Source organism: Hibiscus syriacus, unplaced genomic scaffold, assembly GCF_006381635.1.
Source record: "Hibiscus syriacus cultivar Baekdansim isolate YM2019G1 unplaced genomic scaffold, ASM638163v2 tig00002655_pilon, whole genome shotgun sequence".
Taxonomy (NCBI): domain Eukaryota; kingdom Viridiplantae; phylum Streptophyta; class Magnoliopsida; order Malvales; family Malvaceae; genus Hibiscus; species Hibiscus syriacus.
The window spans coordinates 477,518-505,312 of record NW_024061938.1 but is presented as its reverse complement, the minus strand read 5'-3'; the positions used below and the strand labels follow the sequence as shown (position 1 = coordinate 505,312).

Below are 27,795 nucleotides of genomic sequence, written 5' to 3'. Positions count from 1 at the left end.
GTTCTGCCTTAACCTACTGACAAGTCAAACACCTCGCCACAAAATCTGAAATATTCTTTTTTATACCAGTCCAAAAGTAGCGTCCCTTGAGATTATTGTACATTTTGTCCCCGTCAGGATGCATAGCATAAGGACTATTATGAGCCTCCTGAAGAATAATCCGTCTCAACTCATCATCTTTAGGGACGCAGTAATGACCGTAAAAACACAAAACACCATCCTGATCCACAATATACTCTGAACTCGATCCCTGCTTAACTTTTTCAATAATGGGAAGCAATATGCTATCCAGAAGTTGTTTGGCCTTAATCTCCTCAGCCAAAGTAGGTTTAACCTGTAATTCTACTAACAGACTGTTATCATCAAATAAACTCAAATTGGCGAATAAGGCTCTGAGATCTGATATCACCTTACGACTCAAGGCGTCTGCCACTACATTAGCCTTCCTTGGATGATATTCTATCTCTAAATCATAGTCCTTTAGAAGTTCCAACTATCGACGCTGTCTCAAATTTAATTCTTTATGAGTAAGAAGGTACTTTAGACTCTTATGATCAGTATAGATATAACACTTTTCTCCGTAGAGGTAGTGTCTCCAGATATTTTAAGCAAAACCCACGACAGCTAACTCCAGATCGTGAATAGGATAGTTACGCTCATGAGGCTTTAACTGACACGAAGCATAAGCGACAACCTTCCCATCTTGCATCAAAACACATCCTAATCCAAAGTGAGAAGCATCACTGTAGATAGAAAAATCTTTCCCAGATTCAGGCTGACTCAGCACTGGGGCTTGAGTTAGAACGATCTTCAGTTTCTCAAAGCTAGCTTGTTGGTTCTCAGACCAAACAAATGGAACATCTTTCCTTAATAGTTTCGTTAGAGGAGCTGCAACATGGGAGAACCCCTCAACGAAACGACTGTAGTAACCAGCTAAGCCCAAGAAACTACGGTTCTCAAAAAAGTTCCTGGGTTGCTTCCAGTTCAGAATAGCCTCCACTTTGCTTGGATCCACTCGAATACCATCAGCAGAAACGATATGTCCAAGAAAAGTCACTTCGCTGAGCCAGAACTCGCACTTGCTCAACTTAGCGTATAGTTTATTCTCTCTTAGAGTCTGTAGAACAATCCTTAGATACTCCTCATGTGCTGCTTCAGTTCGAGAATACACCAGTATATCATCGATAAACACAACTACAAAATGGTCCAAATAAGGTCGAAACACCCTATGCATCAGATCCATAAAAGCAACAGGGGCATTTGTTAACCCAAATGACATCACTAAAAACTCATAATGCCCATACGGAGAACGGAAAGCAATCTTCAGAATATCTGAATCTTTCACTTTGAGTTGATAAAAACCAGACCTCAAGTCTATTTTTGAAAAGATAGAAACCCTTTGAAATTGGTCAAATAGATCATCAATTTTGGGCAGAGGATATTTGTTTTTAACTGTGAGCTTGTTCAGTTTCCTATAATCAATACAGAATCTCAATGTCCCATCTTTCTTCTTGACAAAAAGAACTGGGGCTCCCCACAGTGATGCACTAGGTCGGATAAATCCCCTGTCCAACAACTCTTGAAGTTGAACTTTTAGTTCCTTAAGCTCCTTTGGGGCCATACGATAAGGAGCCATTGAAACCGGGGTGGAACCAGAATAGACTTCAATCTCAAACTCAACTTCTCTATCCGGAGGTAATCTAAGCAACTCCTCAGGAAAAACATCGGGAAATTCCTTGACAATCAGGATGCCTTTAATATCAGATTGAGAACTCCTAGTATCCAAAATATAAGCAAGAAACACCTCAGAACCTTTCCTGATCATCTTCTCAGCTACCAAAGAAGACACAACATTCGTAAAAAATCCACGACATTCCCCGATTATTATAATTTTTCGATTATTTGGGGTCTTCAAAATAGTTCTCTTGGTCTCAAAATCAATATTTACTCAATGTTTGTCCAACCAATCTACGCCGAGAATCAAATCAAACTCTTCTAAAGGTAACTCCATCAGGTCGACCAGAAAAATCTTCCCATTGATCTCTATAGGATACTCTCTAAAAATACGATCCAACACAATGGACTTGCCTAAGGGACTTTGAACTATCACCGAATGCTCAGTATTTTCAACAAGAATATTTAGACCCTTAGAAACGGAATGCGATACATAGGAATTGGTAGAGCCATTATCAAACAATGCAAAGTAGGGAAATGAATGAATAGTAACAATACCTGAAATAACATTAGGCCCATCACGATCCTGTCGAAGTCTAGCAGTGTAAACCAATACAGGCTGTCTGGCCTCAGATATGACAAGACCCCTAGTCTGAGATGTTCGGCCTCTACTAGCCGATCTCGATGATCTCTCATGAGTATGACCACCTGCAGGAGTCTGAACATTACTCTGAGTACGAGCGGGAATACAAGCTGGTGTCTGAACTGTAGTAGCTGACACTGGACAATCCCTTATAATATGGTCACCAGAACCACATCTAAAACAGGTGCCAAATTTTCTCCTACATTCCCCAAGATGATGTTTCCCACAATAATCACATGTCTGCAAAGGTTGTATCCCAGAAGATCCACCATGTCTAGAAGGTTGAACAACTGAAGAACCAGATGCAATAGGTCTAACACTCGCACTGCCTCTCTGAAAGGAATCACCCATGCCTCTCTTGCTAGGATATGTAGAAGAATCAACAGAACCAGCAGGCCTCCTAAATCGGGTTTGAGCTCGATCACTATCTCTCTTGCGCTCCATACCCAATCGCTCTATTTCCTCAACAGTCTTGGCTATCTCAACCAAGGCGTCAAAATTCCTCTCTCGGTGGGTAGCGACTCGACTCTTGATCTCATACCTGAGTCCATTCTCGAACCTCAAGTATTTATCTGTCTCAGTGTCAACAAGTCCATGAGCATAGCGACTCAATCGGATGAACTCAACCTCGTAGTCCATAACAGACATATTACCCTACTCCAGATTCTGAAACTCCTGGCGTCGCTCCTGCATATATCTCTCCCTCATATAGCGAATCCTGAAATATGTCTTGAAAAGATCCCATGTTAATTGGTTCCTTGGAATACTTCCGGAAATTGTTTGCCACCATCTGAAGCTCTATTTCTTTAGCATAGTTAGGGCCCCCTTCAACTTCTGCTCAGGTCTGACATCCATCTCATCCATAATCCTCTCTGTGCCCTCCAGCCAATTCTCAGCGTCTGTCGGAGGTCCACCAGTAATACCCTCGAATGGAACTACACCAACAACGACCAAAGAATTCGAAATCTCCACTGTAGTCATATTACTAGGGGCTCTAGCAGCTCTCTAGAACATGCTGAATATAGTTATATTAATGACGTCTTCGTTCATGTCAGTATCCTCATCTCCAGTGACGGGAGGGTCTCTCACAGGAGTAAATTGATCATCATGAGAAAGGATCGGATCTACTTGTGGAACAGGAGGATCATGTGGTGACATCGGATCGTTTATCGTAACAGAAGGTCGAGCGATTCACCCTCGACTACGACCACGTCCTGTCCTACGACCTCTAACAGACTCATCGTTGGATCTATAAGGCTCTACAGAAAGAATTTGAAACATATGTCATATTAGCATCAAGGATCTCGAGAAAACTTTAAATCATAAAATAAGGTGACACATTTTTTTCTCTAAAATTTCTTTAAAAATCGAAAGTTTAGAACCCATATACAGTCCGAGTGTTTAAAATCGAAAGCTCTGATACCACCCAATGTAACCCCCAGACCCAGTCTGTACGTTAGACCTAAACTTAAGTAGTTACATGTCCCATTCAGAGATTCCTTTCTATTTAAAACAACTTATAAAACATTAGAGATAATACAGAACAAAATATCGATAATACAAATATATCCAAAACGATAGCAAAATACATGTCACCAAATACAACTGAAAAACATATAGAGATATACATTCCAACAAAATAAAGTAGTTGATCTTCCCTGATGCCAAATCCGCTAGCTTACGGTCTACTATTATCTGAAAAAGGTTAAAATTTACAGAATGAGCTAAAAAGCTCAGTGTGCTCCATACAATATATAAAAAAACATATAGATAAAATACTTTGATAAAATCGGAAATGCAATATATTTTTATTTTTAAACATAAACACTACCCCCATCCGTTCACATCATAAATGTGTAGGTTCCCCATAACCATACATCCAACCGCACATGCCATTTAGACCCTGAGCACAAAGTCGAGGAGTCTGCAAATAATCTTCCTTCAATAATATCGCCAATGACAATATTAAACATGAATATATTCGAGTGAAAACAATGATTAATGTAACATCCGCAATAAAGGGTTAGTGACCAAATCGTAAAGTTTCATAATTTGGTGACTAAAGTAGAAGAATGAAATAGTTCAATGATTATTGGATATATATGATGAAGGTTATTTAGCAATTATTAAAGGAAATAAAGGGGGGTCAATTGACCAAGAAATGAATTAAAAATAGGATTGGTAAGGATAAATACACTTGGAAAGTGAGAGAATTCTCCAGAGTTCTCTTCTCCTTTCTTCTTCTTCTTCACGTGGAAGCCAAGAGCAAAGGTAAGTTTGATTTAGCTGTTGATTTCTTGAAAGTTTTAAGTTGGATTTGAGTCTTTGGGGGTTATATAAGCTTAAGGAAAGCTTATATAAGTTTAAAACACCAAAGAGAGAGAATTAGAAAGGAATTTTTATTAAAGGTTTATAAATGAACTTTTATTATAAAAAGGTTTTTGAAGTTCCAAGGATGAATTTGACTTGTCAAGGGTTTAATTAAGAAGTTAGAAGCAATAGAATTGATTTTGGAACATGTTGAAAATTTAGTGTAATTCTTTAATTACATATGGAGAATAGGATTTTGATGTTAAAGAGGTGATTAATGAATATAAATGAGTTTGAATATGTGTATGTGAGTTGAGAACATGATAGGGGATGAAAGATGAAGCATTTGAGTTAATTGGAGTAGATTTTCGGGTTAAATTGAATTCTGACCTATGTGCATCGATGCACATTCAAGGTGCACCGATGCATCAAGGGTAAATCTTTAGAAATTATTCAGAGTGCATCGATGCACCCATTAAAATGGAAACATCGAATGAGATTTATGCACCGATGCATAGATAGTGCATCGATGCACCTGTCTAGGGATGCATCGATACATGGGGTAGTGCATCGATGCATGCCTCTATTAAAAGTTGAAAATAACTTTCTTTTTATCCTTTGGAGTGATAGTTTAGAATATATCAATTGGATACTAATATGTATCAATGTATAATTATGTAGATATCGAATATGAACTAGTTCTGGAACGATTATCAAGTTAAGATTCGATCGACAGAAAAGAAATCATAAAAGTGGATCAAACTTAGTGAGGCCAAGGTGAGTGCATCTTATTTTATAGAATGATATGGAAATTGGACTTGTGATAAGTCTATCTCCGATAGTTAAAGTGCATGAAGTCTTGATTATAGGTAGATAAATGACATGAAATATATGTATGTTTGATTTTATGAATGTATATGTTTTGTATGTGCTATGAGAACATATGGTTATGAGATAAAATAGGTAATCATAGGAGAATATGATAAAAGTAAATACATGAGAAGACATAGCCATGTGACATGTGAATATACTTGAATAATACATGTTATGTGATATACTTGATGTATGAGAATCATATGAGAATAAGAGATGACAATGAGTTACATGCCATATGAACAAAAGAGAAGTGTTATAAGCTACGTGACAGATGATTATGAAATCATATGAAAAGTGAAATGTACATGTGAATATGTGAAGTGATATGAATATAATGCCCATGTTATATGATACGAGAGCTATAGGTATAGTTGGCATGCCAAGAGTCGAGGGTCTACGCGGTCCTTCGGGACATACAGTAATCCTTCGGGATATTTCATAGTGGTCATTCGGGACAAATCTCATAGCCCCTAGGGGGACTCCATAAGAGCTGTGGTGACAGTATAGTGCACAACCTCAATAGACTCACATATCTACAGTTCTCACAAGTGTATATGGGCTAATAAGAGATAACATTGAATGTAATGTATGTGATGTATATATGTGTTTTGTGATATGAATTATATGATATAATATATGTGTGTTAGTGATTATTGTATATGCTATAATATATATGATATGAGCTTAATTGATCATATAAACAAGAGAATAGAAATATGAAAGGTGATAATATGATAATGATAGGAAAGAAGATAATTATATGTATGCGTGGATTATATATATATATATATGAATATATGAAAGGTGCATAGTATGAATTATTATATGTATATGTGGGTGTGATGCTTGTATGTGATATGTTAGTAGAAATTGTTCAAGCATGATTACGAGTTAGAGTTTTATTATATGTTTTATGCCTCACTAAGTCAACGACTTAGCGTGTGATTGTTTCACATGTAGGTTACAGAAGTGAGAAGAGTAAAGAGCTAAGAGGAGCAAGACAAGTCAGCATTTTCCTTGCAAAGTTTCAGATCAGAAAATAGATGATTTAAATGTGTTTGGTTAATCTGAACATAGTTGGCATGTACTAATTGAGTGAGTTGTATAGGCTCTGATCGATTTTTGGTTATTTTGGTCAATTTATGTAAATAAACAACTTTTATTTTAATGAAAGTTTTGAATTTTCTTTGAATTTTGTCAAGAGTCAAAGTTTGAAAAGTCAATGTGACACCTCAGACTCTTATTCGGGTCGGATACAGGTTGAGAGTGTTACAATTAATCACTTAAACATAAAAATGTTTCATGCTTGGGAACCATATGCAGAAATACAGAAGTCAGAATTCAAATCAGTAATATATGGTAATTCAGATGTCAGATAATCAGATTTCAGAGATCGATATGGAATACCTTAATCCAAAAATTATATCGAAATATGCAGTAAATAAGATATCAAATACTTGGTATTCATATGAATCATTTAAAACAGTAATGTAATACTGTCAGGAAACACACCTGTAACAGTCTGAGAAATCAGATAGGGAAGCCTACTACTGGGTCTGTCTATCACGCTCTGCTGCAGCTCTATATCCTACGAATTAGGAAAATCCATATTGGAATCCTAATATAAATAATCTAAATCTTTATTTAAATAATATACAGAAACCTACGGGTAATTCTCGTAGTACGCGGTTCGGGCTGATCTGACGAACGGACAACTCCAGACCTAACTGATCCTCGCTCAGGTGAAACACGAGTACCTTCATAAAATATTTTACTGAATCAATTCCTTAACCAAATCTCAAATAAATAATCAAAAATACTAAAATACTAAGCGTTTTTGGGTTCACAAGCTCGATTCGGGAGTTTTGGGTCAGAATTTGGCAAAACGGACTTCGGAATCAGATTCAGGACGTCGAAAAACATAAAATATGACCTTCTGAAAATTTGAATTCTTGGTCAAATCAAAGTCAACGGGTTTGATTGACGATTTGGAGACTTTTGGGTTCGAATTTGGTGAAACGGACCCTAAAAACGGATTTGGGACGTCAACAAATGTTAGGATATGTATACTCGAAAAAGATTAACGATCGTTTAATGGCCGGTCAAAGTTCTGGTCAACGATGATCAACCATTTTACACAACTATCACATTTTTAAAAATATTTACGAAAATAACACCATTTTAAAAATAATTACAAAAATAACACCTTTTTTAAAATAATTACAAAAATATCACATTTTCAAAAATAATTACAAAAATAGCACCATTTTAAAAATAATTACAAAATAGCACCTTTATAAAAATAATTACGAAAATAGCACCCGATCAACGGACAACGGTCAACGGGTCGGGTCGACTCGGGTTGGAACCGGTCAAATCGGTAAAACCAATTCAAAACCGGTCAAACCGGTTTTTTTAACCATCCCCACGCGCAGTGGCGGCGTGTGGGACCTTCTCCGACATCGTAAAATTCATAAAAAAATTTCTAAAAAATATTTTGAGCGATTTCGAGGTACTTACAAAGCTCGGTTCAAATTTTTGAACGGCAGAGAGCTCGATTTCAACAAATCGAAAACTTTGACCGCCTCACCTCCTCACGTGCTGCCGCCGAAGGAGACCAAGAATGACACCGGCGAACTCGAAACGGCACAAGGAACACGTTGGTGCGGGAGGTATCGAAAACGGAGCAACGATCGGCGATGAATTTAAGATTTTCTCGGCGATTGTGCTAAAAAAATGTCGAGATTTTGACTTGAAATTCACGGCGTTTGGCAGTGTTTCACTTCAATTAATTTAAGGAGTTTGTTCCTCGCCCGATGATGAACACGATGGTGTTTTCAAAACAACGATCGAAGGTCGGACGGCGTCAGGATCGTGGTTTCATAGGAGAGGTTTGGGAGAGCAAATTTGGGAAATGGTTTTTTATTTTGAAACAGAAAACCAAGTATATAACATGGTTTTGCCGACACTTCTAGGGTAAATTCATGCTTGGTCTCTGAATTTCCTTCATCTCTAAAACAGGCTACAAGTTTTGAAAACTTTTAATTTAGTCCACAATTTCTCCAAATTACTTAATTAAATCCTCAAATTTCAATTAAATATATTTTATCTTATTTTTATTTTTATTTTTTTCAAAATTCCGGGTTGTTACAATATAGTAGTGTTCATAAATACATATTTGACTTGAATTTTTATAATGAAGCATAATTTAATAGTATTTTACTGTATTTTCTTATTATAAGTTCAAATGTTTTGCTATCTTACAAGAATATTGTTCCAAAAAGTCAATGTGACATCTCGGACTCGTATTCGGGTCGGATACAGGTTGAGGTGTTACAACCGTGGCAGCCACCGTGATTGTAGCCACCGACAGCTCTAACCAAATGCTGTAAAATGTGAGGGTGAGAATTTTAGTTTTAGGGTTTTGAATGTATATTTTAATATTTTTAAATTTAATTTTTTATTATAATCTTAAATAATATTAAAATATTTAAAATATATGACATGTCATATGAAAAAATAATAAAATAATTCATATCATCGATGAATGATTAAACAAAATCAATGTATAAAGTTCAATGAGTAAATTGAAAAAAATTAAAAGTATGGTGAATAAAATAGGAGAGGGAATAAAGTTCATTGAGTAATAGTGAAGATATTAATTTTTTATCCATTTTATTATTATTATTATTATTATTATTAGTATTATTATTATTATTATTAGCATTATTATCATTATTATTATTATTATTATTATTATTAGTATTTATTATTATTAATATTATATATTATATATTATTATTATTTAATAAATAATTACAAATGGACCGGCCCAGTTACAAGCCAACTAGAACCGGTCCAGCCAACCAGAAACCCTAAACAATTAGTAAGGTTTCAGCTAGGGTTTCTAAACCCTAGCCACACCCAGCCGCCTCTGATGGTTCCAGATCCCAGCCGCCGCCTCACTGCCAAGTGGTCCAATGGCCCACTGCCGACGCCTCCGCCGCTGCCACGTCCCGAATGAAGGCTCCAGAAGATCAACGACGGCCGTCCACGCCAAGGCTACGGGGTGAGTCACCACTGGTAGTCCGGTGACTCACCAAAGCCCTCTCTTCGGACCGGTCCGATGACCGCACCGGTGGTGGCTATAAAAGCCACCACCCACCTGCGAGACAAAAAACAGAGACAGAACGAGACACAGAAACAAAAAAAAAAAAAAGGAAGAGAGAAATAGAACCGAAAAAAAACAGAGAAAACAACAGCTACCAACGATCCCAGTCCACCACAACAGAGCAAAAACAAAAGGAAAAAGGAAGAAAAGAAACTTACCGAGGGAACCGTTGATCATCAGAGCCTTTTTGGAGCCATCGGAAAGTCAAAGGTCGAAGGTATAAACTTTAGATCTACGCATTTCAGTAGTATTTTAGGCTAAAAAACCTACGGATCTAGCTTTAGGGAAAAACAGGCTTTAATTTGGGGTGGGATTTGTAATTTCCGGCCACCGGATATGGTGGCCGGCGGTGGTTTTGACGGTGGCTAACGGCGGCCCACGGTGGCCGACCGATAACCAGCTTCCCTCCGATGAGGGAAGCTAGAGAGAAGGAAGAGAGAGCTTCTTCTCTCGTTTTTGAGAGAAGAAGAAGAAGAAAGGAATGAGCTGCTGGCCCTTCGGGCCAGCTATGAATGGGCTTAAATAGCCCTCCCCAAACGACGCCGTTTTGGGGAGGGATCTGTCCGTAATTAATAAAAAGATTAACCTCGTCCGTCATCCCTCTAGTTTGTAATCTTTACCTTTTAGTCATTGAATCAAATTTTTGATTCTTTTAATTTGGTCTCTACATTTTATTTATTTATATTTTAGCCATTAACCGTATTAATAATATATTTAAGATAAATTTCATATTTAGTCCTTTAATTTTGATAAATAATATTTTAATCCTTAGTTTATATTTTTAATTTATTTTATTATAATATCCGAATTTTAGATAGTTTTATTTTAGTCACTAAATTATTAAATAAGAAAATAACATATTTAATCCTTATAATTTTGATTAATTATGAATTAGATTTTTTATTTTATTTTTACTGTAATTTAGTCATTTATTTTATATGTTTTCTTTTATTTTATTGTTTTTAAATATATTGTTTTAATAGTATTTTTATTTTTATGAATAAATATTTTTATATATTCATAAATATATATATAATAAATAGTAATTTTTAAATATTTATCTTAATAAAAAGAAGAAAAGGACAGTCTTAATACAACTGGATGTCCTATTCTGATATTTTAAAATTAAAAATTAAATAATATTATTTATCAATATCAAAGAAAAGAGCTGTCTTAAAGCACCTAGAAGTTCTTTTTGGATATTTTTAAATAAATAAATATTTTTTATATAATTTTGAAAATAATAAGAATTAAATATATTTTTTTTAATTTTTAAATTTAAATAATAGAGACAATTTATAATTAAAAAGTACCAATTTTGGGCGTTGTAGGGGTGCTAATCCTTCCCTAAACGTAACCGACCACGAATCCCTTTTTATTAAAAAGAACGAATTTTTTGGTTATAAAACGCAGATCAGTTCATTTTTTTTATTAGTGTTTTCTTTAAAACTCTTTTAAAAAAATAATTTTTAGGTATTCGACCTACCTGACCCAAAAGGCCGATGGCGACTCTTAAATTATTTTCAAAAATTATTTATTAACATCAAATTCCCCGCCAAAATAAATATTTCGTGCCCGGACGAAAACCGGTTACGACAGCTTGGCGACTCTGCTGGGGATGAGTCAAACTTTTAAAAAAAAATCAATTAATAAATTGTCTCTATTAATTAAAAATTTAAAATTTATATATTTAATTTTTAATTTATTCTTTTCAAAATTTTTATATTTACTTATTATTTTCATAATATTTATATGTTTTATTTTATTTGCAATTATTTTATTTCATTATTTATTTTGTCATAGTTTTGAGCATTTCTCCTCACACACAACACTTGCATTGCATAACATAAAGCTCTATAATTGAGTTGTCCCTTTTAAGTGGGGGTGAAAGCGACGTCTTCGTGAGAATTTATTCTCCGTGTTAGACCTAGCAAGTAACTTCCGGGGTTCGTATGCTCTATGTCTTCGTGAGAATTTATTCTCCGTGTCAGATATAGAGAAATGTATCCCCTCGAATTGAACTCGATCCACTTTAGTCTGTGATGGACTAGGGTTGAGGGTTAGCAGCCTAAGGGGGCACTAACATGGACAATTCGAGTACCTTTACTCCTAGATCTGAAACCCTGCATATAAAGAACCTTAGAAACTCTCCCGATCTGAAACCATGCCGAAATTTTGTCAGTAGGTATACACAAAGGAGAAATAAACTTTAGCTTTTAATTTGTTTCTTTTTCCTGAATAAATGCATGCGAACTAGAAATCATGCAGTTAGGTTAATTTTTCCAAACAAAGCATGGAACTAGAAAGCATGAGGTTAAGATTTATACATTGATAGATAGATTTTTATAGTTGGTACTAACTATTCTATTTTTTCTTATTTTTTTCATGCATGTTATATTACTCTAATCTGTTTATATTGATTTCTTTTGTTTGCATTGCATGATCATGGCATAACCAAAAGGTGTTGACTTGAAAGACTGTTCATCAAATTGGAAAGAAATCATAAATGGACAAAAAGTTTTATGATCGAACAAAATATGACGCGGCCAAGGAAAGACATCCTGAAGAAACTACGAGGATCGAGGGAAGTTCTGCACACAGAGAACCGGTTATATTAATACCAAAAGTAATCCATAAAGATTCTGCCAGATTGATACCAAAAGCAGTCTATGGTAAGAATATCAGTCGGGATATTCAGAGAAGTGGAGATTTTTATGAAGCTCAAGCATGTTATTTGAAGGATTTGAACGACCAAAATGAGAAATTGAGCACAGAAATGAAAACCATGCATGGAGATTTTCAGAAGATCAGTCAAACCTTTCAAAATGCTGGCCTAGGAAGTACCCCAGAAGAATGGATAGCAGGGGTCACCAAGCTGAAAAAAAACTGCAACATATATGAAGATCTTGTTCAAGAACTTCTTGGACAGAAAAGATCTCTTACAAAGGAAAATGAGCAACTCCGAGAAGTGACACAGAAAATGAAAGAGAATGTCATGGAAGAGGTTGCAGTCCAGACAAGCAATATGTCCCTTAAGTTGATAGACTAATTTGGCTTTGGAGAAGTTAGGACTAAAAGTTGTCCCCTACATGTAAAAGTTTTGTTTGATGTACTGAAGCTTTTGTGTTCAATGAAATCTGTTCTAAGATGATCACTCTTAAGTAACACCTTTTCATACATGCATTTGCATTTTGTATCTGTGCATTTTCATTTTGTATTTTTATATCTATGAATTGCACATTTTGCATTCTTATTCTTCCATTTATGCATTTTTCATATTTTTATTTAATTACTGTCATGTACTTTAATTATAAAAACATATAGATAATTCATGAAAGGTTTCTGTAACAGTAAAAACCAAGATCATTCATTTATTTTACTGTACCATCATCATGAAAACAATGGAGCAATCTTATGAAGGAATACAAAACCATTGGCCAGAACCATTGACAGGGTTACTTCGGGATACAAGGAAAGAAGTTTCAGATTCAGTACCAGATGGATCAGATCAAATTATCCAGGGAATGGAATCTGATAAAGAAGATACAACTGTTATAGAGAAATCGTGCTATCAGATTGAAGAGTCGAGAAAGATAACATACCCTAGGGCATCCCACTCAAACCCAAAGAATAGCCTCATTAATTATTCACAATATGAGGATAAAGTCAAAAGGACAGAGAAAGCAATCAGAAACATGAAAGATGTTAGTGCCTACCACAAAGAATTAGAAGCAAGAGAGCTTAGCTTAGTTCCAGATTTGATTATTCCCCATAAATTCAAAATGCCTGATTTTGAGAAATATGATGACACCAGTTGTCCCTTAATCCATTTGAGAATGTTTTGCAGAAAAATGGAAGGATATTTAAATTCTGATGACCTGTTAATTCACTCTTTCCATGATAGTCTTGTTGGCCCAACAGTAGTCTGGTATAATCAGTTGGCCCAAGAACAGATCAAGAAATGGGTAGATCTAGCTGATGCATTTTTGAGACAATATCGGTATGTTAAAGGCTTAGCTCCAACACGTATGGATCTTCGAAGAATAAAGAAGAAAACCAATGAAAGATTTCAAGAATATGCCCTAAGATGGAGAGGAATAGCAGCACAAGTTCAACCTCCCATGTTAGAAGAAGAAATATCACGTATGTTTCGGGATTCTATTCCCACTCCTTTCTGTGAGTTAATGCAGGCAAATCCGACGAATGAATTCGAGAATTTTGTGACAAGTGGAGATTTAATTGAGAATGTAATCAATGAAGAAAACTCAAAAGTCACATACAAGAGCCCAACAGATCAAAAAGCGAAAGCTGATAATGTGAATGTATGTCGCATCCAGAATCCCCGCAACTGCAAAAGAAAAAGAGTAAGTAACTATTCGGATCGACCAAAGAAAGTCATGCGATCAAGAAAAACTTTAGAATTGTTCCAAACTTCTATTTCAGACTTATACCCTCATTTGGTTAAGGGTCAGCACATCACACCAAGACCAACTAAAGTGACATCAAATCCTTCTGCTCATAGCTATGATCAAGATAGAGTTTGTAATTTTCACTTGGGGGTATCCGGGCATTCTACAGGCAATTGTAGGCCACTGTTAAAAGAAATTGAGATGCTTGTTGACAAAGGGGTTTTGACATAAGAAATAATCAAGAAATGGGGGGCAAATAAGGATGAGAATCCTGATCCTATTACATACCCAACATTAGAGGAATAATGAGGCATGGCAAACTAAATAAGTGGAAGTGTTATCTACCACTGTAGTACCTTTCTACTTTCAGCATCTTGTTTGAACTTGTTTTTTTGTTTCTTTCTCCGCCTTTTGTGCAAAAAAATAAATTGTGTTGCTTTTATGGTTATGAGCAAAGAATCAAGTTTTAATCTTGAGATTATTGAGTATCAAGTAGATTAAATATTCTTTTAAATTTGCAAGAGTTATAGATCTATTGGCAAGTGATAAAATTATATCTTCCATATCCCATCCAACACCAATTACTCGACCTTTACCAAAACCAAATCCTGACACTATATGTATCTGAGACTCTGAAGAAATGTCTCTACATGTTTTTGAGACACAAACTCTAGATGTTTACCTTCTCGGGTAGAGTCGATTGATTGATGATACTATCTTCCACCATATACATGACTTTATAAGTCACACATTTGTCCTTCCAAATACAAAACCATCATAAACCAAAAGACATCAAAAGAACCAAACTTTCAACTATTCGTGAATTTTACTGCAAGAAGAGACGAGGCATCATGGACCAACTCATTGATGATAATTTCGATTGATTAGGGCATACTCAAAGAAGAAGGGGAAAATGATTGATTGAAATAAATATATCATGCATTAATTACATTTTTTCATGTAAATAAAGTTAATCTTGAATATTCATCCCCCTGTGGATACCTCTTTTTACAAAGGTTTCTGTGTATGAGATGATGAACGGCATTGTTTCATTTATCCTTTAATATATATATATATATATATCTATCATTTGTTGTCCCCATTTGTGCCTGAATAATTTTTCTTCTAATTCAACCCTAACCAAGGATCACCCTCTACATTGGGGGGCAAGGTAAAGGATATTGGCTCACAAGAATAAAGATTGTCAATATAGTTTTATTACGAAGACAAGTTTCCATGAAGTCATGAAAGTTTTGAACTACAAAGTATGTCAAATACAGAGTGCTTGAAGATCAATCCAATCAAGAATAATGGAAAACCTCCAAAATGCAAAAGGAAAAGGAGGTGCTCAAAGCAATTGAAGTATTATACTCATCCAGCAAAGAAAGAAGAAAAAAAAAGAAAAAAAAAAGAAAAAGGAAAATTGAATCAAGATGGGTGATTTATTGAGCCTCAAGTTACAAGGTTGATCAAGTACAAACAAGAAGAGCAAGAAATGCTGGAGATATGAGAAAATGGAAATGAATCCAAAATTTGGCAGTCTTGAGGGATCCAGTTGATGGAAAATTCCCCAGCAAGGCAGATCCAAGTCAAACAAAACAAGATTGATGGCATCAGAATGAATTGATCCTTGGTTTGATGACCCTTAAACACTTATTTGGGCCTTTTTATCCTTTTTTTCATAACCATAAGCCATGGCCTACGTTACGTACCTGAAAAGTCCATTCTAATCATACATGGGTTTCTAAGTAAAAGATGATATCTTTAGAATTCATTCCGCATTCCAAGATTGATTTTTATTTGCAAAAATTAGTTTTTAAAATCTTTAATGCATGATATGAAAAATGATAAAGGTGGGTTCAAGATATAAATTTTTAAATAACATCTTGAAACCAAAGGAGGATTCGAGTTGAAAACCTGAAAAGGCGGCTCGAATATTGAATGGTGCAACAACGACATAAGAGACGATCTTAAGCTCTTAATAAAGCACCACACATCTCAAAAACGTTCCTGAGATTCTGGAAACGAGAAGCATCTCTACAAGATGAGCATAACAACCATTTCTTCAAGTTAGTGGAAGCCCGAAGCGACATACTGAACCAACTTGAAAGAACCTACTTTACCAAAATCAACCTACACCTCAAATCAGTCAATAATTTTGACACTTGCCATAGGACTATGATTTTTGAATGATTTAAAAGTGTAGTTGATTTATTTGATATTCATTAAACTCCTTGTTTATGATTCGATTATATTGTGAACCTGAAAGGGGTAATACTTTGCAAAATTCTTTCATTCTTCAATAAAGAAAGGAGAAAAAACATTTTCAAACAGTACAGTCTCAAATGAGGAAGGTCCTTAAAGCAATTGTTGCTTATTCTACCTCTGTTGTAGAAAAAGAATGAACGAAGCCAGAATAATGAAGCACTTCACATTTTTGAAGGCAAGTGGTCCAAGAAGCCAGAAAGTCTGGAGAATTGAACTTGTGACACTCTCCTATGACATTATTAGCAGCTCATCAAGAAAGATCGTTTATCTCATACTGAGGGCAATAAGGATCACCAGACAGATTATTTTCTCCAACCATCAATTCATGTTCTCTAGAAGATTACATTATAGAACCATAAGCAAGTCACTACCTGCACTCTGGTTATACTGTGATGCTGGCTCAAGTCTTGATACATCATTGCTACTTCTTCTATGCCGATCACTTTCTTTGTTAAGATGATACCCATTATGTCCTTCAGAAGATTGCTGAATTTGAATTTGAGGACTTAGGGCACATAATAAGATATTGGAACAGATTCTACACTTGTATGCTGTACAGGATTCCAAAAGTTGAGATAACCAGTTTTACCATCAACTAAACCTTTCCATAGTTAAGGAAGAGTGAGATATGGCAGTGTGTATTTTGGAGCAGCAGAAGAGACAGCTGTCGTAGCAGTCATTACAAGAAAATGCACCAACAAAAATCTTCTAGTTAATCATGATGATGTTTATGCTTCCGGTAAGATTGTTACACGGGATGCTACCGACAACAAGGTCGAATCCGCCAAATCTACTCATCAATTGCTCCAACCGATCACCATTCAGTTCTTGCACCTCAGTTTTCAAAGATATACTAAGACAGTAGAAGGCGATCTTTGCATCACTGATTTTAGAGAAAAGAGACAACATTGATATCACTAGAGAACATGTCTCTAGCAGCTCCTCATGTATAGTTTTTTAGGGAAACCTAGAAGCATTTCCACCTCATCAGGTTCAAGTGGAGCAACTTTATTCCTTTCAACCCATACTAGATTCCATTTTCAGCACTCATCAAGAACACACTTCTGGACACTCGAAGGTGGCTCATTGTCATAAGCTTCAAGAGTCTTACAGATCCTTTTGTCAAATTGGTACTTCCTGTACACGTTTATAAACAGTTCAACTTTGTTCTTGGATCACATGAAGGCCATCATTTCTTTGTCAATGGAAAAGCATCAGCACATGGAGGAAGCAGAATAAAGAGAAAATCTGTTCTTAATTGGCAGATTATGAATATAGCCTATTTTCAGTGTGACAGCATGAAAATGCTTCGAATCTACAAATTCTGGCTTTACATCGAATAAGTACTGTGATATCCCAGTCCAAACATTAAATGGAACAAATGAATGTGCTCATAGCATCTTCTGGAAGTGTTCTTTGAGTTATCTGATCTGATTTGGCAGAACCAATCATTGAATTTGGAAGATGAATTTGCTCATAGTAGAAATAAGGAGACTCAATAGCATCTTCTGGAAGTGTTCTTTGAGTTATTTGATTTAATTCGGTAGGAACCCCAGAACCGATCATTGGAATTGAAAGATGAACTGCATGATCGTCTTCATTAAGAAGTTTCTTTTTAAGCTTCTTTTGCTTATTCCTTTCCCAAAAATCATAGCACGAGTTTCGCCTTTGCTTGTAACTGGGATTATCACATGATGGCTTCCCACCTTTTTCCGGAAGAAAGCTATTTGAAGTTTCAACTTCTGAGAATCACATTTTTGTCAAGAATAACATTTTATCAGAATCAGAATTCAGGATTTCTCGGTATTAGAAGAACTATTGATATCTGTGAAATCATCCTGAAAGGTTACTTCATAATCAGATGAGTTGTTATCAGAATCAACATGTTGTTTGAATGCAAGCTTTTCAATAGCATATACTATTGAGTTTTATTCTCAAGAGGTTTTGTGACATTATATCTACATCTACATTTGTCAAAAATGATAGATTCTTTGATGTGAAGAAGACAGACTCAATTCACCAATCTGAAATCAAATAACTCAACATTCATGCATCGTATTTAGGCATTTGCAAAAATAGATGCATTTTCATTCATTTTCATCTATGTTGAATTTTTAACAGGAATTTCAAAAATTTTAGCAAAGATTTCAAATCCACTTGATGGATCATTCATTACCAGAGAAAGTTCATAATGAGAAGAACTCATCTGAAAAAAGAAGAAGAAGTTCATAATGAGAAGAACTTGTTCAACTTTTTGTTTAAATTCATCATTTGATGGATCAACAGTTCCAGAGAAGGTTCATAATGAGAAGAACTCATCTGAAGAAGGAAGAAGAAGTTCATAATGAGAAGAATTTGTTCAACCTTTTACTTGAATCCGTCATTTGATGGATCAGCTTTTCCAGAGAAAGTTCATAATGAGAAGAACTCATCTGAAGAAGGAAGAAGAAGTTCATAATGAGAAGAATTTGTTCAACCTTTTACCTGAATCCATCACTTGATGGATCATTCATTTCCAGAGAAAGTTCATAATGAGAAGAACTCATCTGAAGAAAGAAGAAGAAGTTCATAATGAGAAGAACTTGTTCAACTTTTTGTTTAAATTCATCATTTGATGGATCAACATTTCCAGAGAAGGTTCATAATGAGAAGAACTCATCTGAAGAAGGAAGAAGAAATTCATAATGAGAAGAATTTGTTCAAACTTTTACCTGAATCCATCATTTGGTGAATCATCTTTTCCAGAGAAAGTTCATAATGAGAAGAACTCATCTGAAGAAGGAAGAAGAAGTTCATAATGAGAAGAATTTGTTCAACCTTTTGCTTGAATTCATCATTTGATGGATCAACATTGCCAGGTAAAGTTCATAATGAGAAGAACTCATCTGAAGAAGGAAGAGAAAGTTCATAATGAGAAGAACTCATCAAGAGCTTATTCAACCTTTTGAATGACTCTATCACAAAAAGGAGGTCATCATCATCCCCAGCAGAGAGTTCATAATAAGAAGAACTTATTTGGAGAGAGAGAAGAATTTACTCAATATCTCCATTATAATCAAAGTAAAGTCAAATGGATAAAAAATTTTATTATCTTTTCATCTTTGCCCTATTCTTGTTAACACAATAATGAGCAAAGAGGGGCAGCTGAAGATATTAATTTTTTATCCATTTTATTATTATTATTATTATTATTATTATTAGTATTATTATTATTATTATTAGCATTATTATCATTATTATTATTATTATTATTATTATTAGTATTTATTATTATTAATATTATATATTATATATTATTATTATTTAATAAATAATTACAAATGGACCGGCCCAGTTACAAGCCAACTAGAACCGGTCCAGCCAACCAGAAACCCTAAACAATTAGTAAGGTTTCAGCTAGGGTTTCTAAACCCTAGCCACACCCAGCCGCCTCTGATGGTTCCAGATCCCAGCCGCCGCCTCACTGCCAAGTGGTCCAATGGCCCACTGCCGACGCCTCCGCCGCTGCCACGTCCCGAATGAAGGCTCCAGAAGATCAACGACGGCCGTCCACGCCAAGGCTACGGGGTGAGTCACCACTGGTAGTCCGGTGACTCACCAAAGCCCTCTCTTCGGACCGGTCCGATGACCGCACCGGTGGTGGCTATAAAAGCCACCACCCACCTGCGAGACAAAAAACAGAGACAGAACGAGACACAGAAACAAAAAAAAAAAGGAAGAGAGAAATAGAACCGAAAAAAAACAGAGAAAACAACAGCTACCAACGATCCCAGTCCACCACAACAGAGCAAAAACAAAAGGAAAAAGGAAGAAAAGAAACTTACCGAGGGAACCGTTGATCATCAGAGCCTTTTTGGAGCCATCGGAAAGTCAAAGGTCGAAGGTATAAACTTTAGATCTACGCATTTCAGTAGTATTTTAGGCTAAAAAACCTACGGATCTAGCTTTAGGGAAAAACAGGCTTTAATTTGGGGTGGGATTTGTAATTTCCGGCCACCGGATATGGTGGCCGGCGGTGGTTTTGACGGTGGCTAACGGCGGCCCACGGTGGCCGACCGATAACCAGCTTCCCTCCGATGAGGGAAGCTAGAGAGAAGGAAGAGAGAGCTTCTTCTCTCGTTTTTGAGAGAAGAAGAAGAAGAAAGGAATGAGCTGCTGGCCCTTCGGGCCAGCTATGAATGGGCTTAAATAGCCCTCCCCAAACGACGCCGTTTTGGGGAGGGATCTGTCCGTAATTAATAAAAAGATTAACCTCGTCCGTCATCCCTCTAGTTTGTAATCTTTACCTTTTAGTCATTGAATCAAATTTTTGATTCTTTTAATTTGGTCTCTACATTTTATTTATTTATATTTTAGCCATTAACCGTATTAATAATATATTTAAGATAAATTTCATATTTAGTCCTTTAATTTTGATAAATAATATTTTAATCCTTAGTTTATATTTTTAATTTATTTTATTATAATATCCGAATTTTAGATAGTTTTATTTTAGTCACTAAATTATTAAATAAGAAAATAACATATTTAATCCTTATAATTTTGATTAATTATGAATTAGATTTTTTATTTTATTTTTACTGTAATTTAGTCATTTATTTTATATGTTTTCTTTTATTTTATTGTTTTTTAAATATATTGTTTTAATAGTATTTTTATTTTTATGAATAAATATTTTTATATATTCATAAATATATATATAATAAATAGTAATTTTTAAATATTTATCTTAATAAAAAGAAGAAAAGGACAGTCTTAATACAACTGGATGTCCTATTCTGATATTTTAAAATTAAAAATTAAATAATATTATTTATCAATATCAAAGAAAAGAGCTGTCTTAAAGCACCTAGAAGTTCTTTTTGGATATTTTTAAATAAATAAATATTTTTTATATAATTTTGAAAATAATAAGAATTAAATATATTTTTTTTAATTTTTAAATTTAAATAATAGAGACAATTTATAATTAAAAAGTACCAATTTTGGGCGTTGTAGGGGTGCTAATCCTTCCCTAAACGTAACCGACCACGAATCCCTTTTTATTAAAAAGAACGAATTTTTTGGTTATAAAACGCAGATCAGTTCATTTTTTTTATTAGTGTTTTCTTTAAAACTCTTTTAAAAAAATAATTTTTAGGTATTCGACCTACCTGACCCAAAAGGCCGATGGCGACTCTTAAATTATTTTCAAAAATTATTTATTAACATCAAATTCCCCGCCAAAATAAATATTTCGTGCCCGGACGAAAACCGGTTACGACAAATAGTATAATTTACCCTTGAAAAATTGAGTTACAAACCTATTCGTTATAAGTCCATTACAACATATTAGTAATATTTATAGTCTAAATTATTAATAAAACAATAGACTGGTCTAACTCACTAATGGATTTAATTTACTAACACAAACAAAATTATAGTAACAATAAGATTTAATATAAAAATAAGTGCCTAAATTATATCACATTTCTCAAAATGATATCTAAACTTTTTTCGGTCAATTCAAGTGCTTAACATTATGAACGTTACCACTTTAGGTGTCTTAGCTGTAACAGGCGTTAAAAAACTCCGTTAAACGACACGTGTTGAGTTTTGATAATTTTAAAAAATTAAAAACAAAAAACAAAAAAAAACTTAAAAGTATTTTTATTAAAAAAAACCCAAAATTTTCAAAAATATTTAAAAACTCAAAACTTTAAAAAAAAACCTAATTTCAACCCCTAACCCACACTGGTCGCCACCCTTTGTTGCCATTGTCGTCAGTCGAACCTCCATCGATGACCCAACCACTTGATGAACCCTCAATCAATGAATCAAACCCAGCAAATCCCCAATTAAGGAGACCTGACAACTTCGACAACAACCACGACAGCACATACGATAACGGCTAGCAAGGGAGATGGAAAGGGAGGCATTGGTGTTGCCGATCATGGTCGACAAGGGAGGATGTAAGATTAGGATTATGGATTTTAGGGTTTATTTTAGGTATTTTTAAGGATTTAAGGCTTTTTGTAATTTTAGAAAAATTAGGGTTTTTTAAAATGTAATAATATTTTTCAGTTTTTTTTAAAAAAATTTAAAATTCAAAATTACCAAAACGTGACATTTTCATCTAACGGTGAAATTTAACGTCCGTTACGAACAAATCACTTAAAGTGATAACATTTGTAATGCTAGACACCTAGATTGACCAAAACGTGACATTTTAGGAAAAATGTATTGTTTAGGCACTTTTTTTACATTAAGCCTAATAGTAATAAAAAAGTTCCTTATGTTTCTGAATTGAATAAATCAGGTTTAGAGAGTCATCCCATAATAAATTTTTATAAAATTTAGTTTAAAATAATCGATCAATATATCAAATACAATTGCTAAACCAACAACCATCACATCCCAATATCCCAAAACACTGCTCAACTTTGGCAATGTAAATAATATTCACAGAAAATGAGACCCGGTAGTATCCAAAGGACCAAAACAGTCATTTTCTATGGTGGCTGAGCCAATGGATCTTAGCTCTCTCACATGGTGTAGTGTAATTTTCACTCTTATTCTTTAAAAAAAAAACATATATCACATGAACATACAACAAACACAATGAATTAATATTCACTAGGAAACAAACATCACAATCCCAGAAATGTGATAACTCGATTTGCACAACTTACATTCGACGAGATCGAGGAGTAATTAGGTTGTAGTTGGGTGTTCCGCTAGGCCTCGGAAGATAGATCAGCGATTCCGAGACGGCACAAGTTCTTTTACAGGTGGAGTAGATATTAATGAATCCGAACCTGTCACTGATGCTCCTTGTCACCTTGATTCCGGTCCACATATTGCTCGATGATTCCCCATTGTCATTGTCCTTGCAACATTCGATCATCGCCACGAAAAATGGATCCCTGTGGAAACTCTCATATGCTTTTTTCGAGGTCGGTGGAGTTGCCGGGGGAGGTAATGGCAGCAACTTCGTGGACTCTTTTTTCTTGTGACTTTGTAGCTTCTTAGGGACCCCTGGAGAATGCTCCCAGGAGAACGGTACACCCGAAAACCGGAGTGGCGAATCTCTTTGAAAAAACAAAGATCCGAGTGAAGATGACGATGACGATGAAGAAGGGATTCGTCTCGAGGAATGGTATTTGGTTGCCGGAACAATGGTGTTAGAATCTTTTGGTGCCATTTGTTTACGGCCACTCTGAGTTGATAAGGAACCCATAGTTGTATATATAGAAAAAGGGAGATGGAGACAAATTTGTGTTATATGATGCCCTTTAATTTCTTTTCTTCTTTATTTTATTTGACTTGTTTGCATATATTTATACAAATACTAAATGTATACAGTTGTTGCTTTCAATCCACCGGTTTTCTTGCATATAAAAAACATTTTCCTTTTTTCCATTTTTATTCTTTAAAATAGTCGGAATATCTTTTCTATCCCTTAATTTTATCAATTTAATCATTTCAGTCCATAATTTTATTGCATTATTTTTCCCTTAATTTTTTTAGTCATAATGATAAAAAGTGTATCTAACATTTGACTAAATAGTCACTTTGGTCCTTATCTTTTTATAACACTTTAGCTCCCAACGTTTCATTTTAGGGCAAAACGACACATGAATGGATGTAAATTATTATCTGACTAACGGACGCTTGCCATTGACGTGACAAATATAAAGTGATGATGTTATACATGTCACATATACATAAGTGATGACATGACACATTTCTTGCCACATGTCATTTGTACATAAATGATGACATGACATATATTATGTCATCACTTTAGATATATAAGACTTGTTCCATTAACGATAAACATTGATTATTAGTCAATTAACAATTTATATTCAATCATGTTAGTTTAAATGTTTTGTTACAATTCTATTATATTTAAATAAAAAACAAAAATTTAAAATTTAAAGGTCAATCAAAAGGTTAAGGAATAAAATTGACTAAATTGATAAAAGTTAAAAAAGACTAAAAAGATAATTTACCAAAAAAAAGTTAATTGCAAAAATGACCCCATGACATTGATGACAAAATGGGAATTAAACTGTGTAAGGAAATGCAAAAAGGACATGGGATAGAATAGGTATTAAACTGTGTAGGAAGTGGTTGAGGGATGGTGTTTATGTAGGTGACCCTAAACATGGGACCCTAAACCGGCGCTGAATCGATTTTATTATCTATTACTGGAGGATGAACCTACACGTTTAACAAATAGTTCCACATGCACACATTTATATTTAATTTTGGGGTCCTATTTATGGCTATAATGAAATCGAAAGTCATCGGAAATGCAAATACAAAATCAGACAAGGGAACAGCCTCAGGCTCGATGGGTAGCCATTTTGAGATGAAATCCTACCTTGAATGAGAGAACTATTTTATCAAACTTATTTTAAATGGAAATAACATTTTTGAAATTTAAGTAAATTTATGGACAAATTATCAAACTTGTTTTGATAATTTCAACACCAAGAATTATTAGCTATTGAAATTTAAGGAAATTTGTGGAGAAATTTGCATTTCTTACATGACAGAATACCTGAAACGTTTGCTAACATTGTCTGCAATAATTTGTTCATATATTGCTTTCGTTAATATACTATTTCAAACATTGGTTTATAATTTTAATTTTGTAAAGGTATGCTTTTAGGGGGGGAATTAAAGGAATGAAAAATAAATAGAAATGGGTAAAGTACATAAATGGTCCTTACTATAGAGTGTTATTTTGTTGAGTCCCCAACTATTAAAAGTTTCAAAATGATCATCCGGTTATTTATATGTTCCAAATTCATCATTTTTATGTTAACAAAGGATAAAAAATTAAAGGAATAAAGAAAACAATGAAAATATTTTTTTTGGTCTCTTTATTGTTTGGTAGAGTTTAAGAACGAGAGAAAAGGAAATAAAACTTTGAAAAGAATATAATTTTGAATAAGTTCCATCATTTTAAAAATAGTTTTGCTGGTTGCTATTTGATTGACATTCAACTCTGTTGGGATATAAGCTTTCTATTCTTCTTTAGTATAGTTTACAAGTGGTTTACTTTTAGCATTAATTTCTCATTCATCATTCAGCTATTTTTAGTATATGATATATTATTGTAAATGTTTCGTAAATATAGTATAAAACCATAATTTTATGATTTAAATCTCCATATTTATTCATTTTTACCCAATGAAAATATCCCTCATAGTTTCTTAAAATTTATATTTTTCAACAATCTTTCATATAAATGAAATTAATGATTTAATCAAAACATTGACTCTATGTAGAGATAGAATCTACGATCGATAGTGGTATAGGATAAACATGCATCAACTCTTAAATCGTCTATCGTGAAAGTTCATTTATTTTACTAACCGACCAATAGACATAATGTTCATTGCAACATGACTTTTAGCATTTTTTTTTCATAATACAATTAGTATTTACTTTAAAGGATATATATATATATATTCATAGGACCATTATTTGTATATTGATTTGTAACCTATTGGAATTTTGATTTATTTTATTTTATATAAATTTTCATAAAGTTCTAATTTATTATAAATATTTTTATAACTATTTGGCTTATATTATTAAACCTTATCATTAAATAGTTGACTTGAGAATTTATTGAATAAATTTAGCGATGAAGAGAATATTATTTCTTTTAGAAGATTCGGATTCGAGAAGTTACGTCTGCAAAGAATGTAGTAAATTAATTAAAAAGTTTAAACAAGTACTACCTTGTAATCATCTAATAATTTTTAAAAAATAATTGACCTAAAAATATATATAACAAAAATCAATTATTCATAACGAAATGTAAAATTAAACCAAAGTTAAACCTAGACTAAAAACCTTTCTTTAATAGTATGAGCTAATTATAAGGTAGTATATGTTCAGAATTTTCTTAATCAATTGACATTAATTACGCATACACATCCTACAAACATAGTTGCTTGAACCCATAACCTTGTATGAGGTGATTATAAGGTAGTATCTGATCAACGCACACACACTTTATAGATATATCAGCTTGAACCCGAAATCTTTAAGAAAAATAATTTTTCCTTTTATCACTAAAATCACTTGATTAATTCGATGGAAAAACCTTATTAATCCTGTTTATAGAGAATTCGAAACTATAAACTTTTGGACAAGAAAACAACCAAGCCATGTTCAAAAAAAGGTGATGGTCTAAAATCCATGGCACCTAACAAATTCCCCTACCATTTCGCCCCATACTTCGTCCCAATATTTATTTCCCCCGGCCTTCAATCACAAGCTTGTGCATGCATCACCTGTATTGATTATTGTGAGTGACTCACGCCCCGCCGCGGCCCGGTCCGGTGCTACCACAATGGCTCATTCCAGGGTTCTCGAGGTCACAATCCTTTCCGCCGATGACCTCTTTGAGGTCTACAAGAACATGAAGACCTACGCTATTGTTTGGGTCCAACCCGACCGGAAACTCACCACCGGTATTGACCAAACCGGCGGAACAAATCCAGTTTGGAACGACAAGTTCTCGTTCCGAGTCGATGACAAGTTCCTTAGCTCCGATGACTCCAAGATTGTTATCGAGATTTACGCGGCTGCGTGGGTTAAAGACGCCTTGGTTGGTTGTGTTAATGTTAACATCAACGATATTTTCCATCTCCGGTCCGTCACCGACGATCAAGCCGACAGCAACTCAGCCGCGAGATCCGTCACGCTTCAAATACGCCGCCCCTCGGGGCGTCCACAAGGGATTATAAACGTGGAGGTTGCTCTTGTTGATAGTACCATGCGGAGCTTGCCTCTCTTACAACAACCTAAACCCAAAACAACCGATAATAATACAGAAAGTCACGGGTACAAGTTTAATGTAATCCCCAAAATGATCCGTTCGCTGAGCGACAGAACCGAGTTAAAAATGGAAGATAACTCAGTCGAAAGGCCTGCAAAGGGTTCCGTCATCAACGGTGGTAGCATGGTGAACGGTGGCAGCATGGTGAACGGTGGCAGCATGGTGAACGGTGGCTCTGACTGTGGCACCGACGTCGGGCCATCAGTTTCGGTCGTGGCCGCCGCCATCGCAAAAGGGTTGTACAAGCCACCGGTACATACTAAAGTTCAGACGAAAGAAAATCCAAAAATAAGCGAATGGACGAGGAAAGAGAGGGAACAAGAAGAACTAGAGATGAAGATAGAGAGGTGGGGGTCGAAAATGCCACCGGCGTCGGCGGCCAGAGGATCCCGTAAATCGAAGAGAGGGAAGAGAGGAAAGGCAAACACCAAGTTGTTCTCATGCTTTAGTAATGCTTTGGGGATTGAGATTTCGATCACTTGTGGAGAACCTGAATCTCAAGGCATCGGCAAAAATAACAAAGTTTGTCACTTAAGCGATGCGGATGATAATTATAGCGAATCCATTGTTTGAATCATCGTGTTAAATTGCTGTT

General features: G+C 34.7%; 2 protein-coding genes across 2 annotated transcripts; one reads left to right on the top strand and one right to left on the bottom strand.

Moving 5' to 3' along the window:
• Window positions 1–23,018: 23,018 nt before the first annotated feature.
• LOC120147969 lies at window positions 23,019–23,570 on the bottom strand. The gene has a single exon (XM_039161187.1). The coding sequence runs from the start codon at window positions 23,568–23,570 to the stop codon at window positions 23,019–23,021; it is 552 nt and encodes a 183-aa protein (XP_039017118.1).
• Window positions 23,571–26,660: 3,090 nt separating this feature from the next.
• LOC120148395 (BON1-associated protein 2-like) lies at window positions 26,661–27,795 on the top strand. Its single transcript, XM_039161532.1, has one exon. It carries the CDS (start codon window positions 26,712–26,714, stop codon window positions 27,771–27,773), a length of 1,062 nt encoding a protein of 353 aa, XP_039017463.1. The 5' UTR covers window positions 26,661–26,711; the 3' UTR covers window positions 27,774–27,795.

Bases quoted from the DNA above. Each gene is read 5' to 3' on its own strand.
- LOC120148395 (XM_039161532.1), top strand. From the start codon at position 26,712: ATGGCTCATTCCAGGGTTCTCGAGGTCACAATCCTTTCCGCCGATGAC.
- LOC120147969 (XM_039161187.1), bottom strand. From the start codon at position 23,570: ATGGGTTCCTTATCAACTCAGAGTGGCCGTAAACAAATGGCACCAAAA.